General features: G+C 45.9%; 1 protein-coding gene across 4 annotated transcripts in view; it reads right to left on the reverse strand.

Annotated features, from left to right (window-relative positions):
• CREBBP (CREB binding lysine acetyltransferase) overlaps window positions 1-16656 on the reverse strand; it is a 126556-nt gene extending 109900 nt beyond the window's left edge. For 2 of the 4 annotated variants that reach the window (XM_077906404.1, XM_077906403.1), the window contains exon 1: window positions 16408-16656. In XM_077906404.1, the coding sequence (XP_077762530.1) occupies window positions 16408-16492 (85 nt within the window). In that variant the 5' untranslated portion in view covers window positions 16493-16656. The remainder of the gene's footprint in view (window positions 1-16407) is intronic. The other 2 variants (XM_077906401.1, XM_077906402.1) reach the window with 2 other exon arrangements.
• Window positions 16657-17254: the final 598 nt, after the last annotated feature.

A 17254-nucleotide genomic window follows, 5' to 3' on the forward strand; every position in this document is an offset into this window, starting at 1 on the left:
GCAAGAAACGAACACTGCACATGGGGGGGGGGGGGGTTCAGCAGACAAAACAAGCTGGCCACTTTGCCTACGGTAGGTTTCAACACCAATATGGCAGGCTTCCCTCTGCAGGTGTCTGAGTGTGATTCAGGAGGGAAGGATCCCACCAGAATGCTTTTAAAATGAACAAAGGTGGGCAGCCCGGGTGGCTCAGCGGTTTAGCACCGCCTTCAGCCCAGGGCCTGATCCTGGAGACCCAGGATCAGAGTCCCACATTGGGCTCCCTGCATGGAGCCTGCTTCTCCCTCTGCCTGTGTCTCTGCCTATCTCTCTCTGTATCTCTCACAAATAATCTTTAAAAAATAAAAATAAAAAATAAAATGAACAAAGGCCTTCTTGGGGGAATATCCATTGTTGATATCCACTTAAATAATTGCTCATCATACAGAGCAGAGCATATGACAAAACAAAACCAAACAAAACAAAACAAAGCACCCTGCATTAAAACCCAAATTCTGTTCTTTAATATAAACCCAAGTGTTTTGTTGAGAGTTATAAGGCAATTCAATTTATTAAACCCAAATTTACAGTTAATTTATGGGACAAACATTCCTGTTAGCAAAGGATCTATCCAGGGGGACTCTTTTAGATGGAAACCTGCCAAGTACCCTTAAATATTTAAACACTATGAACTATACTGTCTGAAGTGAGGGGAAGGAAAGCAGGCTGTTGTACTAGATGAAACTGAAATAAAACTATAGTACCTCAGGAACTGTGATATAAGTCAGAAGGGAAAAATCTGGTTTATAAAAAGGCACTCTACACAATTTTTCTTTTTTTTTTCCTACACAATTTTTCAAGAGTAAGTCTACCCAAGAAGGGTAAGTCTACTTTGCATCATCATTTACTATTAAAATTTGAGCATTTTCTTTTCTCATTCACAAATGCATTTCATGGTTTACTCTACTTCAGAGATCAAGAGATCTTGTTTCCCTGAACATCAGCTATTTACCTTTCACTTAAAGAATCCAGGACTCCTGACTGAAAATCCTGTCACCCTGGACCTGAATCACCAGAGCCCTGGAATCACAGCCAGCCTCCTATCCTCACTCCACACACTTACATGTTCCAGGGAAGTGCCATTCCCAGATAGCTAGGACAATTTTAAGTTTCCTAAATGTGGTGGTCTGTGTGCTATCTTCCTCAGACCTGAAGGGTGCAGGATGTGAAGCCTCCATAAAACAAAGGTGGAACAGAAGATGCTGTCACAGCAGCAAGCCACCACCAGACCACCCATAATTCACTCAGCAGCCCTCAAAGGGTAACCAGATGGTCTGGAACAGAAAGGGGTTCACTGTTCACCACCACCATGGCCGAAGGGACCCTGAACCCCAGGTGAGGTGCTGTCATCAGCTGCCTGTCCACTCTGTAACTCAAAAGTCCTAGAAGAGGAAGAATGGTGGAGGCTGAGCTAGGAACAAACAAGGGATGCCCAGAGACTAGGTCCTCTGGCCCAAATGCTGGGGGTTGTGGCTGGTAGATAGCAACACTGTGTCAGGAAAAAAGGGGAAAGACCACTGTCTAGACTGGAGGTGTCCGTGTATGGCATAAAAAGTGGGCTTATATGTGGACCACAGGCGCACTCTTAATGGGAAGTGAATGCATTAAGTCCCAAAAGTATACCAACATCCAAACAATGGAATATTATTCAGCCCTCAAAAGAAATGAGCTATCAGGCCATGAAAAGTCATGGAGGAAAAAAAAAAAAAAAAAAAAGAAAAGTCATGGAGGAACCTTAAATGTGTATTACTAAGTGCAAGAAGCCGAACTGCAAAGGCTACAGACTGCATGGTCCCAACTATAAGACATTCTGGAAAAGGCAAAATTATGGAGACAGTAAAAAGGTCAGCAGCTATGGGCTTGGGGGTGGGCGGACTTGGATGGGAGAGCCCAGAATTTTTTAAAGAGAGTGAACATACTCTGTATGATATAATAATGGATACACGTCATGATACATTTGTCCAAACACAAAGAATGTACAACACCATGAGTGAGTGAACCTAAAGGTAAACTGATGATGTATCCATAGGTTCATCAACTGTAACAAACAGGCTCTAGTGGGAGTGCCCAAGGCTGTGCATGGGGGGCCAGGGGGTGTGTAGGAAATCTCTGTACCCTCCCCTCAATGTTACTGTGAACCTGAAACTGCTCTAAAAAAAAAATAATAATAATAAGTCTTAAAGGGAAAAAACAGCACAGAATTATATATAAGTCACAAGTGACTGAAAGGCACAAAACGATGGAGAATCACAAGCTGAACAATAACTTGAGTGACCATCGACTAGACTGTATTAATAAATAATATACACAAAATATCAGGGATGTCTATGTTGGATATAAGCGTGCTGCTTTTCAAGCTTTAAGAAGGGCTTAAACATATACCCACTTGGGAGGATTATTTGATGATATGATCAAAATTATAAATGCATGGGCAGCCCTCGTGGCCCAGTGATTTAGCGCTGCCTTCAGCCTGATGTGTGATCCTGAAGACCCAGGATCAGGTCCCACATCGGGCTCCCTGCATGGAGCCTGCTTCTCCCTCTGCCTGTGTCTCTGCCTCTCTCTCTGTGTCTGTCATGAATAAGTAAATAAAATCTTAAAAAAAAAAAAAAATTTTAAGTGCATATTCCTTTTAACCATTAATTCCCTTTTTAGGAATCTGTTCTATAGATATATATATGTAACTGTGCAGGACTATTCATTAAGGCACTGTTTGTGACAGAACAGGATCGAAAATAACCTCAATGTCCATCAGTGGGGAGCAGATTAAACCAATTACGGCACATCTCATATAATGGATACCAGCAACTATGCAAAGAGATAATGAGGCTCTCCACATGCTGCCATGTACAGGTGTGCAACAGTGTGTACAGTATGCTACCTCCAATAAGAAAAGGCAGAAAAGAGGCAAGGGAGCCAAGAATAGACAACGTCTGCTTGAAGAGATAAAACCTGGAGGGGCCCACATTCTACTCACAGTGGTTACCTGGGGGCACTACATGGAGGGAGGGAGAGAGGCTTTCACTCTACAGCTTTGTGTCCTCCTCTGATTTTTTAACCCTGTGAATGAATGATTCACTTAAGTAATTAAGGAAATTGATTTTTTTTTTAAAGGCAGCCCCTGGGGTGTCCAGGCCCAGGTGATGAGCTTCATTCAACTCAGATGATAATACCTGGAATACTTCGAGTTGGGAGTATTTGCAGTTTGAAGATGAAATCTGAAACAGGCTCAATATTAGTTTAAAATAGTTTTAGTGTTAACATGAGTTTAAGGAAAAAAGAAAAGAAAAAGTACTTTAAAGAAGGACTTTTCAGGGATCCCTGGGTGGCGCAGCGGTTTGGCGCCTGCCTTTGGCCCAGGGCGCGATCCTGGAGACCCGGGATCGAATCCCACGTCGGGCTCCCGGTGCACGGAGGCTGCTTCTCCCTCTGCCTGTGTCTCTGCCTCTCTCTCTCTCTCTGTGTGACTATCATAAATAAATAAAAATTTAAAAAAAAAAAGGACTTTTCAGAAACTACCATTTTTTTACCTCTAAAAGAATGTAGCAATCTACACATAACATTTTGCGCCCAATGTAATAGGTAAATGTTGTTCACGTTGGGAAAGTGGACAGTAATTCGAAATACTCAAACATTAGGACCTGACATCCTGCGGCTTCCAGGACACCAATGGAGAAACCTCTCATTGAAAGGATTCTGTTAAAATTGGAGCTTGTAACAAAGGAAGTGATAACTGGACATCCCACTAAAACACAACCACATTGTTGTATCTTTGGACAGCACCTCTAAGTTAATTTACACTTGTTCAAATCACTCTTGCTAGAAGAAGACTCAAGATTTTGCAACAGAACTAACCAAACTCCACTTGTCACCATTTAACAGATTCTTCTAACCACATAAAGGAAGATGTTTTGCTTTAGATTTGATTTACTTTCACTAGTTTGCAATGAAAGTACGATGTTTATGGATTTTTTTAAGCATTCAGAAGAATATAAAGTATAAGGTAAAAAAAAAAAAAGTATAAGGCAGAGAGTCCCTCAAACTATCTTCAGTGCCCTACTGCCAAGAAAAACAATTTCTAGAGATTTCCTTCAGGAAATCTATGTACACAAATTTTTCACTCCTAAAAAGGATCTAATTATCATGTATGTTTTCCATCCTTTTTAAATTTAATAACCCTCAGACTTCTCTTCCTTCTGAAAGAGGCTGCTTTCCCTCCACAAACCGGCCACAGCAGGGGACAGAGTCACTCCTCTTCGGAAGGGTCTCCCGGCCACCTTATGTGCATGGAGCACAGCAGGCTTCATGCACCGGGAGCCCGACGTGGGATTCGATCCCAGGTCTCTAGGATCACGCCCTGGGCCAAAGGCAGGCGCCAATTGTTTTTGCAATTTCTAGGTCAATTAACTACATAAAAAGGTCTGTAGTTACTGTGAACATTCTTAGAAGTCCTACCAAACAAGAGACAAGTCTTACCCAACTTACTTTATCTGCTTGGTATACAAGCAGGTTGTTAGGTTTCAGGAATCTTTTCCAGAAACTAGGAAACTATGAACAGACCTTTGGTGCAAACTGGGTGCATGATGTGCAACATGATAGTGGTAACGAAATCTCAACAGTCTTCAAGGTAACACGAATTAGTTTTTTTGAAACTTCAATTCTTCCTATTTATAGTACAGTGAAAGCACTAAAATCATTTTGTGTTAAGTACAGCACCAAAATATTCTACCATAAAAAAAAAGGATTCTTAGAATGAAGCCTGCCTTTCAAATGTTAGTATTTCCAACAGCTCTGAGATAATTATCAGTCAGGAGTACACTTACAGTGGAGCAACACATATGCTGTGCCACTTCTTAAGGAAGAGCAAGAGAGCATACACTTCCACCTGCACAGCGTGCTCTAGAAAGGTGCTCAAGAAAAGCCCAGCCAGAGGGCTCTGGAGGCAGGAGATGGAGGTGCTCCCCTAAACCTTCTTTCATGCTGTTTACAAGTGTGAACACTATGAATGTTACCCATACTCTCAAAACAAATTTTTTTTTGAAAGAAAATTATTTGTACAAAAAGTTTCTAATATCTTAGATAAGTACATGAACCCTGATTCACGGGGCTTTTCCTTTCACAAGCAGGGCTTGGTGGGGAGAGAAGGCAGTTGTCAAGTCTCCCAGCACATAGGAACACGGATGGAAAAATACACCCTGGGAAAAGATGATCCAGATTTCTGGAGAACAAATCACAGCTGCTTCCTCCAATTACCCCGGATGCAAAAGCCCTTGGATGGGTTTCTAAAATTTTGTATTGTTTTTCAAACCCTAAAAAGATGATCTGGACTCCCTAGTCTAACATGGGAAGCTCTCCACAACCTCACCTTGCCTTCTGGTGCCCAGACTGACTCCCCCAGTAGTCCTTCCTCTCAAAAATTTCCCTGATCACCTGGCCCTAAAGCCTCACATCACAGCACTCATCTCAATACACATCAGACAGGTACCGGTGGGCCTGCCGACACCACAAGTCTGTCCAAGAGGACGGAAAGCAGCACTGGGGACCCCCGCAGACTAGCAGTACCCCACACATAACATGAACATATCACTGATGTAAGCATTTAAATCTTCGTTGCCTAAAAGAATGCAGTGGTACAGTTGAGACTGGCCCAAATCTGCCCAACATTCAGCAGTCTCTGCCTCTTGGAAGCAAGACCATGTGGCCCCTAAATGGTAGCCCAGTGAGTATACACCAAAAATAAAACTGGCTCCAGCAAAAACTGTTACACACTTAGGACTTTCTACTTCCAGACCTTCACCATGGCTATTCATGTTGTTCCCCACACCTGAAACAGTACGCACCACTCCCATCTCTCCTAACCATCTGCAGGTCTCCACACAAATGTCACCTCTTCCAAAAGGCCTTATAAGACCTTTCAGAACATACTCTGTCCTGTGCCCCCACCACGCATGGGGACCATCATGCCTAGGGAGCGCCTCTCCAAGATACACCAGACTACAGCTGCCTCCCATGAAGGCAGATACTGGACTTGTGTCACACTAGATTTCCAGGGCTGACATCACAGTATAATAAGTACTCTCTAAATGAGTAAAAAATCCTACATCTAAAGCAACAAATATTTTTGAAAGTGTGTTTAAAAGATGGTCCCTTTGAAGGAACTTTGTCCTTTAGGTCATAAAAATCTGAAAACTACAAACAAATGACGTAAGTGGATATACTCAGAGCTGTGCTGTACATACATACAGCAGCCAGTAACTGTGGCTTTTGACATGTACATAAATTAAAATTAAATATAATTTGAAATTTAGTTCCTGAATCACATTAGTAAAAATTTACGCAATAGCCACAAGTTGCTGGTGTTTCCAGTATTGGGCGAGTGCAAACACAGAAATGGGCACCATCACAAAAGTCCTCCTGGAGAGTGCTCACTCACAGATCACCATGAGAACACTGGTATTTCAAACCAAGGAAATGTCCCAATCTACTCTCATACTGATGGGAAGAAATCAGTTTTTCCTTACACTTTCAAAGACTGAGAAAGTCACCAGTGCAAGCTAAAATAGCCAAATATCTCCCAATAATTGAATGATTCTTTCATAGATTTTTATTTATTTATTCACGAGAGACACAGAGAGAGAGATAGAGAGGCAGAGACACAGGCAGAGGGAGAAGCAGGCTCCATGCAGGGAGCCCAGTGAGGGACTCGATCCTGGGACTCCAGGATCACACCCTGGGCTGAAGGCGGCTCGAAACCACTGAGCCACTCAGGCTGCCCTCTCTCACAGATTTTTATTTTTTATTTTTTTACTTAATTTTTTTTCACCAAAATGTAGCTCCTTTATTTTTTTGTATTTTTTTTATTGCAGTTTGATTTGCCAACCTACAGTATAACACCCAGTGCTCATCCCGTCAAGTGTCCCCCTCAGTGCCTGTCATCCAGTCACCCCATCCCCCCATCCACCTCCCCTTCCACTACTACCTCTTGTTCGTTATTACTCAGCCATCAGAAATGACAAATACCCACCATATGCTTCAACATGGATGGAACTGGAGTGTATTATGCTGAGTGAAGTTAAGTCAGAGAACGACAATCATATGGTTTCACTCACACGGGGAATATAAAAAATAGTGAAAGGGATTACAGGGGTAAGGAGAGAAAATGAATGGGAAATATCAGAGAGGGAGACAGAACATGAGAGACTCCTAACTCTGGGAATCTCACAGATTTTTTAAGAGAAGTTCAACCCTGGGCAGACTGTGCTCTTCAAACAAAACCCAACTCCATTATCAATAGAGGCACAACCAAAATGGCACAGAAAATCTATCAATACTTCTTGCCTTTTTGTCATTTTCAGTGAAAGTTGTTTCACCAAGTATTTAGTTGTTAATTAAATAAAATATAAGACTTAATGTAAAGACACCAACAAATTAGGAAAAGTTCTCTGTCCACCACGCGAGTTTTTACTAGCAAAAACCACAGATCACCATACCCAAAATATCTAGGAGAACAGAAAACAGTAAACTCCATCAAAACAACTTCCTGGGATAGAATCTGTAGGAGAGAAAATCCTCCACAATAAGGTAAAAAACTCACTGTGCTCCTTTCCAGAGCAGCGACAGCTGAACCAAGGGAGAAATTAAACTTTACCGACACTTCTTTCAACCAATCAACTTGACCAAACTGGACAATGATCCCAAGGCCATTTTCTCCCCTAACTCTGTTTTTGAAAAAAGAAATACTGTTTTTATGTTTTCTCCATATTTGCTTTTCCTTTTTCACTAAGTCTTAAACTAAACCAAGTCCTTGCTGAAAAAGTTCCATTTAGACTTCCATTTTCCAATAAAGAATAGTTTTTAACTTCAAACACAGACTGAGTAAAGTGTGTCAAACTATCACCCAATTTGTACGATTCCTGAATCACAGATTCTAAGTCATTCTTTTGCAAACGGGTAGATACTACATGCACACTGGCCCTGGGCAGGGGTGGCATCTTTCTATTTATTCAGTGAGAAAGTTCCATGGATCTGGTTCTGGGTCAGACTCCTCACCTACATCATCCCAATCCCCACTAGCCCAAGAGGAAGAGCACAACACGATTCATGTTTTCCCACACAATTAAACACCAGTAACAGCTGCTACAACCTGCTACATACCCGGAACCAAAGTAGCCTGATATACAAAACGAATCAAAGTAATAACAGAAGGGCAGCCTGGATGGCTCAGCGGTTTAGCGCCGCCTTTGGCCCAGGGTGTGATCCTGGAGACCTAGGGATCGAGTCCCACATCGGGGTCCCTGCATGGAGCCTGCTTCTCCCTCTGCCTGTGTCTGTGCCTCTCTCTCTCTCTCTCTGTCTCTCTCTCTCTCTGTCTCTCTCATGAATGAATAAATAAATAAACTCTTAAAAAAAAAAAAAAGTAGTAACAGAAAAAGGGATTCCCCCGTACCCCCCGCCCAGAAAAAGATCCCCACCCTTACCCACTCAAGCTCAAATGTAGAGTCACTGAACCAAGTCACAGAACTGACAAGCTGGGCGCCAAGATTCAGCGTCCACTCCAAGTGGAGGCCAGAGCTCTTTCCTTACTACCATGCTGCCTGCCTCCCAGTATAAAAAGCTCTGACATTTCCTTCAACTCTGAGTCATGGTTAGAAGGTTCTACTTTTAATCAGGTGACAAATACTCAAAATATTTTAATCCAAAGGAATTGGGTCAAGCTTTTATAGCCCGTAATTGTCAAAGCAAGCCCTAATTATTTGATAGATTTCTATAGTTCCCAGTGTCATCATTTGGTTTGTAATCAACTACCAAAATCTCCTTTATTTAAATATTGCACAAGCCTCTCATAACAGAGGTGTTTTGTTTTGCTATTTCACTGGTTATCCTAACTACAAAGTTAAAACATGTATAAATGGTACAGTTTTGATTTCAAAAATCCAAAATATTTGGGGGGTAGGGCAAGGGGAAGCTTTAGAATAAAAAGAATCTGCTTCACAACAGAACTGTACAACCGAAGGAAAAAAAAAAAAAAAAAAAAAGAACTGTACAACCCCATTAAACAGCTTACCACTGTTAAACTCTTACTGCCTATGCTGTGGTACAGGTGCATTAGAAAGACGGGCAAGTTAAAGACATTCTCAAACAGTAGCAGATGGGGCATCTAGAAATAGGAAAGTCAGATTTAACCAGGTGAAATTTTTTTTCACCCTTAGATTTTACTAGTCTCAGTGATGGTTCCATTAAATATTCCTTTGATTAATGGAAATGAAAACATGGGGGGAAATGTTACATGGGATGATGTCTAAGGGGAAGGTTTAAAAAGAAAGGAGGGGATCCCTGGGTGGCACAGCGGTTTGGCGCCTGCCTTTGGCCCAGGGCACGATCCTGGAGACCCGGGATCGAATCCCACGTAGGGCTCCCGGTGCATGGAGCCTGCTTCTCCCTCTGCCTATGTCTCTGCCTCTCTCTCTCTGTGTGTGTGACTATCATTAAAAAAAATAAAAATAAAAAAATAAAAAGAAAGGAATTCAACTTTTATTATATACAGAGCTCAGAGATAGCATTGCTTCCCAAATTTAGAACCACAAACACCCTGCAGGTAGTTTTCAAAGTCAGCAAGTCATTTCCCATATTGTTTAAAATCCTGGGGGGTGGGGGGGGGGAGGTTAGGATTTTGCTTATTTACAGGTGTCTCCCTGCACTCGCTCCCTGGGTCTAAAGAGCTCTCCCACAGATCCAAGTACAGGCTCCAGCTGGGCCAACTATGCCCATGGGACCCCGCGTGTGGCTCCACCTCAGCACCCCTGACAGCAGAGTACAGCCTCCATGCAAAGCCCAGTGTGCAAAAGCCCCCCAACAGGCCCTGCCACGAGGGCTTAGGTTTCTTTGTCAGTGATGTGCTGCAAGGTGAGGATTTTCCTGAAAGCTAAGTTTCAGACTGAGCTGGCCAAGTATGGCATCCCTTCCCATTAATGCAGGAGCCATGGACAACCACTCCAGCCCTGAAGAGTAGATCAAGCGTCAGACGACATTTCTAAGGAGGGATATACCACTAGGCAAAACCTCAAGAGTGGGCGAGGAATAGCAGGCACATGTGCTGAAAACCTGAAGGGATGGCCAGGATTTGAGAGCTTACGAGAGACCGTCTGGGACAACCAGAGGACTTCAATGTGAGCCATGGGCCACAGATCATACCCACAGGCCGTGCACGATGATACTCACAGAGACAAAAGTGCTGTGAGTGGCCAGAGCGCTTTTCCCAACAGTACAGAAGGCAGGGACAACAGCAGGCTTCCCCAGCTGCCTGGCTCCTTGTTCTCGCTTCATGGGAGAGGCCCGGGAGGTCCACCAGGCTACTTCTGGGGCTTCCCTCAGCCAGGGCTCCCTCGTCTGTCCCCAGGATCCGTTTCAGGTCTAACTCTCACCTGGACATCCAGCCCAGGGCTTCCGCATGCAGGGCCATTCAGTGAACAGCACGTGAATAAATGAAGCCCTCTTCGGGTTCCCCTTTCTGACTCAAGCTTCTGGTACTTGACAGCATTTGATAGTCTTGAATTTTACCTCTAAGTCTTATTTTGTCAACACTGTTCTAAGCTACTTGGAGCCATCAATTAGAATCCTCTGTATACCGCTACTACCCCAGACAGAACTGCTACATATAAAGAACCAGAATCCAAAATAAATAAATTAAAAAAAAAAACAGAATCATATATTCATTTGCTGTTGAGACAGTCCATGAAATATGCTTTTAGTTAAGAATCTTCAGAACATACCACACCACCTAGGTTTCTGCAACTTTAGAATTTCATAGTCTTCCTGTTCCTATTACAAAGACATATAATTGAAAATGGAAGGATCCCTGGGTGGTGCAGTGGTTTGGCGCCTGCCTTTGGCCCAGGGCGCGATCCTGGAGACCCAGGATCGAGTCCCATATCGGGCTCCCGGTGTATGGAGCCTGCTTCTCCCTCTGCCTATGTCTCTGCCCCTCTCTCTCTCTTTCTGTGACTATCATAAATAAAATAAAATAAAATAAAAAAAAAGAAAATGGAGACAATGGGATCCCTGGGTGGCGCAGGGGTTTGGCGCCTGCCTTTGGCCCAGGGCGCGATCCTGGAGACCCGGGATGGAATCCCACATCGGGCTCCCGGTGCATGGAGCCTGCTTCTCCCTCTGCCTATGTCTCTGCCTCTCTCTCTCTCTCTGTGACTGTCATAAATAAATAAAAATTAAAAAAAAAAGATATTTAGAAAATGGAGACAAAAATCAATAGTCTTGACTATACAAGTTTTTGCTAATATCCCCACTGAGTGTTATACCGCAACAGATCTGCCTGCTTGTGGGCCTGCATAGATGCATGCACATGGCTACTGTCACTTACAGATCAGATCCATCGACAAACAGGTCTCTGGTCCAACAAGAGAAATACTTTCAATAAAGTGGGGCTACAGGGAACATCCACTTTTCAGAAGAGAAAACTGAGGATCCTCAGAGCATTAATTCCACATTACATCTGGGTCCCACACTGTGGCCCAAGGGCTGACTTCTGGCTCTCACAAAAGTTACTAGCTTTACTGGTACACGGCTGTGCCCATTTGTGTACGTACTGTCCAGGGCTGTTTCCGTGCTGAAATGGCAGGGTTCAGTAGTTATGACAGAGACCGTATGGCCTGCAAAGCCAAAAATGACCTCTGGCCCTTTACAAGAAAGTCAGCGGACCCTCGACCCTCACATTACACACAAAAAATTTGAGGATGGTGCTAACAACAGTCCAGCTCCCCCAGGCTCAGAGCCCCACAGCATGCTAGGGCCCTGGAAGGCCTGCAGTAAAGCTCCTCAGCTACTCCCAACCTCCTCTGAGCACAAAACCTTTTGAGAAATGCTTCTTTGTATACCGTCTAGTTTCTTGGAATATATTTGAAATGCTGGCCTGAATTAAGATAGAAAAAGTGTCCTGACCAATGGCACCCAAGAACTAAACTGGCTTAATGCAACCTTTGCTGATCCTCAACAACTCACAATGAGGTACATTTCATCCTGACTAGGGAAGGCACACTTTGGCAAAATCATTTTTAACTCTTTTGTTTTCAAACGCACTGAGTAAAATTATAAAGTTAGCATTTAGGTGGCCCCAACTAATCACATACTTTGTCACACAGCCGCAGTGGCACTAGTTAGAAGTTGTAAAAACACAGTCATTGCTCTAAGCACAACTTCCAATGAGCCTCATCCCTTTACAAGTTGTTTCCATAACGTTTAAGAGTTATAGGATCACACTCAAATGGCCAACAGGAGTGATTCTCAGTGGTCTGCTGTACTGCCAGGCATCCCTGGGGGCTTCATACTTACCCAGCATCCTCCCTGAGCAACTTCAACAGAGATGTTCTGGCCCCTCGGTTATCCAAAAGTTCCTACTCTTCTAACGTGTAAAAGGAAAGCAGTGTCATGAAAAGCCCTGCCCCTAGAAGTCTCCACAAAAGCTTACGTTTCTGATGTAGCCAGAACTCAATGAAGAGATGAGAAAACTTGACCGGTACTCAACTTTCCACTGCCATACGCAGGAAGGTGAGACCAAACTGCTGCACCAGAACCAGCTGGAAGAGGGGGGACACCCCCCCCCAGTAGAAAGAACACCCCAGCTTCCCCCCAGACCCGGTGACAGATGCCCCCCCACAGAGATTTACTTCATTTGCTGGAGTTACACGACTGAAACTTGTCAAGAACTACAAGCTCCTAAATCCACGATTCAATCAAATTTCACATTTATGGATGGAGGCTTATAAAATGAATATACACAATTATTTACTTTAATCATCTAGGTTTGGTTCTGGTTTGGCCCTTTATGTTACTCTGGGCAGATCACCTCCTTCAAGTCTGGTTCCTTACCCAGAATCGGCAGGAAGAGTGTCTTCCTGTCCCATCTCACAGGATGCTCTGAGGACCAAGCTGAGGTGATGGGGAGAAAAGCACTCTGACACAGAAAGCACTACACATACATAACAGATCATCATTTTGTTGTGAAAGGCATTTTGGTTGGTAACTATATTTACCCCATACTTTCTTTAAATATGGTTTCCTATAGCATTTAAAGGGATCCATGTTATGAAGTATAATCACAACTGCTAGGGACACAAACAGGATAGGATGAAGTAGGTTCCAATTTTCAGAAGACAGTCTTAAAAAACTTAACTAAACAGTCTATTTGTTGTATGTAAATCTGGCTTCAATAAAGCTGACAAAAAAAAAAGTCTGCTTGCTTGGATATTTACTTCTCCTTCACTGTTAAGTCATGAATCCCTGCTTTTGAAAAACACTAATATGCTGTTTTAATCTGGACATATTAAATAAAGAAGTTTCCAAAACACACAACTAACTATATATTGGAAACACACAGTCCTACCTTTTATAATGGGTGCCAAGTGAAGGAAGACTGCATTTACAGGAAAGCATTTAAGCCCTCAACGTAAAACAATACCTCACAACGTTGAAATCCAGTGCCACTCCAGAGCTGAGGTGTGGGTGAGGTCAAAAGTACTATTTCTCCTTCTTCCTCTTGCTACCTTCCTTTGGGGCACATTTTCTAGTGCCGCATCCCCTCTGCATACTCTGTTCAGAAGCCTTCCCTGACCTCCCCAGCCTTCAGAGCCTCTCCCGTCTGACAATCTGATACCGGTGGCAATGACATTCATCACTCAGAGATGCCACCTAATCTCACTGGCATGCTATATGCACGCTCCCCTTACTAGACTGCAAGTGCCCTGCGGGGAGCACCCTGGCTTGTGAGCTAGCTACCCAATGTCAGGAGTACTATTCTCTCCACCCAATGTCAGTCCCCTAGACTCACGCAACGGACACGATGGCTCCCCAGGCCAGTCCCTACAGATATGTGCTGCATGGTAGCAGTCCAAATCCCTCGTTTCTCAGGCCACCAGGCTGCCTCCTGCTCCTCCTAACCTCTCAGCTCTTCCCATGTACAGAACTCCCTTCAAATTCTATTATCACGGAAAAAGAAAACGCGCTTTGCTCCACCTGGCTCCATTTTTCTTCCAGGAGCCTCAAAAACACATCCCCTCACTTAAAAGAGGTTGAGTCTCTCCCTACTTTCCCACCTACCCCAATGCCTTCACTCCTTTGATTGGACGTAATGTGATTCCTAGAGTCCTTTATTTGTTCAATATATATCCTTAGGATCTCTGTCTCAGACTACTGGTTACAGAAGACAAGGTTGTACCTCCTTTAATTTGCTCGATGACGATCCTTCCTTGGCCCCCGCACTGATAGACTCTGGCCAATAATGTGACGTGATGAAAACGTAACCAAGGTGACTTGACATAAGTATAATCATGAATTTTATTATTTAAATCAGAGCTATTAAAAATTTTTGTTCCCCATTTGGAAAAGAGTGAGCCCTCATGCTTTAGGAGGATCAACGTTGGAAAAGAAAGGGGAGAAAAAGTAGCCAAGAGGGAAAAATCCTTTCCGAAAAAATTTGTTGTGATTTAGCAGCGCATCAAGTAAATATCTGACCATCCATTAACAGAACTACCCAAAAAGGCCATTCTCTAGGCTCCACCTTGTTAACAGCTGAATGTATATATTCGGAAAACCCTTTCTGTTAAGTCTTGTGTTAGTAATTTATCCCTCTATAGAAAACACAATCTGCAATAGCCTCATTTGACAAGAGCAAAGCTGCAAAGCCATTCAAAAAGTTACCAGTTTCAGAAGACAAACTTCAAAGCTGAACTTGCCTGGTATGATCTATGTTTCATATGATTAAAGACTTTTCACTCAAACATAGCAAGATTAATGAAGCAAAAGAGATCTGTTCTATAGTAAAAGGGCATCTAAGTCATGGCTGTTTCCACATTTCTTACTTCAGACAAGCTGATTTGACAAAATAAACATCACACTCCACTCTATCAATTACAAAAAAGTATTAGTGACTTTTTGCCCCATGAGACTTATTTACTCCCCCCCCACCGTTTAACAAATTGTATTTAAACTAGATAAGAATCTCATGATATTTTAAAATATCCTTTCTCTCACACCTACATTACTATCCTTGAAATTGTATTAAAACCGAAGCCACAAAACCCAAGTAGTTTTGTTTCAACAGGAGAAACAGATTTTTTTAGACCATTAGTAGAAATATGCCAGTGGCCACAGAAATATTTGCACAAGCTGAACAGCTGTGTCTACTGCAAATCTGAAGGCATCGCTGCAGCAATATAATTCAATTTGGACCCATTCATTATAAACTGATTTTCAGATGCTGCTACTACCAAGACCGTACTGGAGAAATGCAGGCTGCACTGGAGACAGAACTGTTCGCAGCGGTGCACAAGTTTTTACTGCAAAGGAGAGGTCTGAAAGAGGAAATACAACTCGATCATAATGCTACCGTGAACCAGCTCAGAAGAGCCCAGAGTTATTAAACGAATAGAAACTAAAATACTTAGGCAACTGATGGGATTACTTCACAAAGTTTTCATGGATGCTGTTTGAAAGAACGCTTCATTTAATACCTGGCTAAAAAAAAAAAAAAATTTTTTTTTGGAGGGGGTGGTGGTGGTGGGTGGGACCTGCGATTCCTACATTCCTTAACATAATTTTCTTTAATACACCCACAGTGTAAAAGCCCCACCAACTCAAGCCGGAGGATGTAGCCCGAAAGGATCTGCTGTACCTAAACTTTCTTTTAAGGTCATGCCTCTGAAGTTAAACACAGCACAGCAACTTGGATGACATCTTGCTAACCGAGTTGGGGCTGGTGCAAACGGAACGGCCTTGGGTAGACCCAACAACCAGAGTTTTTTCAAGACAAACTGCGAAAAGCATCTTCCCAAGGACCGCATCCCAAGAAACTTCCAAAGTCCCAACTCCCAGGTCGGCTGCTGCTACGAGCGAGCTGTGTGTGTGGAGCGTGTGTCCTGATCCGGATCGCAGCGCTGCGAATCGTGCTACCAGCTCAGAAAAGACTTTGGGTCGTCCCCCCACCCCCACCCCCGCTTCGCTGCACTTTTCCCCTCCGTCACCGGGAAGCCCACCCTCCGCTGTCAGCCCTCCAGGCAGCCCCGCGTGAGCCGACGCACGGCCGCACAGGGAGGCGCGCGGAACCGCCACGAAGCCCGGCGCGCTCCGCTCCCCTTGTGCTCCCCGCAGGTACCGCTCGCCTTCCGCGCGCGGAGGGCTCCCCAACTCCGGGGCTGGCCCCCCGCTCGGGGCCCCGGCGCCGTCCGGCCACAAACTTCCCCCTCGGCCCGGGCCGGCGGGGCCCCGGGCAGCGGCCGCGCGGGCTGGCGCCTCGGGGCGGGTCCCCCCGGCGCTAACCTGCGGGCTGGGCCCCCGCCCCCCGCCCGGGCCCCCCCTCCTCACCTGTGCTGTCATTCGCCGAGAAGCCGGGCGAGCTGAGTTTGGCTCGTTTGGGGTTGGGCGGTCCGTCCAGCAAGTTCTCGGCCATTTTCACCTGCTCGCGGAAACAGCCCCGAGCGCGGGCGGCCGGGCCGGCAAGAGCTCCGGGGCGGGGGTCGGCGCCGGCCCCGGCCGGCTGCGAGGGGAGAGCAGCGAGCGCGAGCCGCGAGCGAGCGCCGAGGGAGAGGGAGGGCGCAGGCCGGGTGGGGGAGGCGGCGGCCAAATCTCAGCCACAGCAACAGCGCCCCGCAGCGCTCACCGCCCGCCCCCGGCCGCCGCCGCCGCCGCCGGCCGCGGCCCCCTCATCCCCTGCCCGCCTCCCGAGCGCGACACTCCGCGGCGGGGGCGCCCCGGCGGCCCGGCCGCCCCCCCGGGCCCGGCTGGCAGCGACGGCGCCCGGCCGGGCGGCTCAGGCAGTCCCCGGGAACATGGTGCCGCCGCCGCCGCCGCGCCGCCGCCTCGCTCCCCCCCCCCCCGCGCCCCACTTAATTAATTCGCTCGCGGCCCGACGACCGGGGGGCTCCGGGCTCCGCTCCCCGCCCGCGGCCCGCCGCCGCCGCCGCCGCCGTGAGGAAAAACAATGCGCGAAGCGGGGCCGCCGCCGCCGCCGCCGCGGCCCCCCCACCCCCCGTTCCGCCGCCGCCGCCGCCGCCGCCGCCGCTGCCGCCGCCGCCGCCGCCGCCGCGGCTCCGGGAGGCCGAGCCGAGAGGCGAGCGGGGCCGCCGGAGCGGGCACCGAGGGCCGGGCGGAGCGGGCCGGCCGGGCGGAGCGGGGTGCGCGGGCGGTTGTGGGGCCCGGGACCGGCGGGGCC

Source organism: Canis aureus, chromosome 8 (genome assembly GCF_053574225.1).
Source record: "Canis aureus isolate CA01 chromosome 8, VMU_Caureus_v.1.0, whole genome shotgun sequence".
NCBI classification, from domain to species: domain Eukaryota; kingdom Metazoa; phylum Chordata; class Mammalia; order Carnivora; family Canidae; genus Canis; species Canis aureus.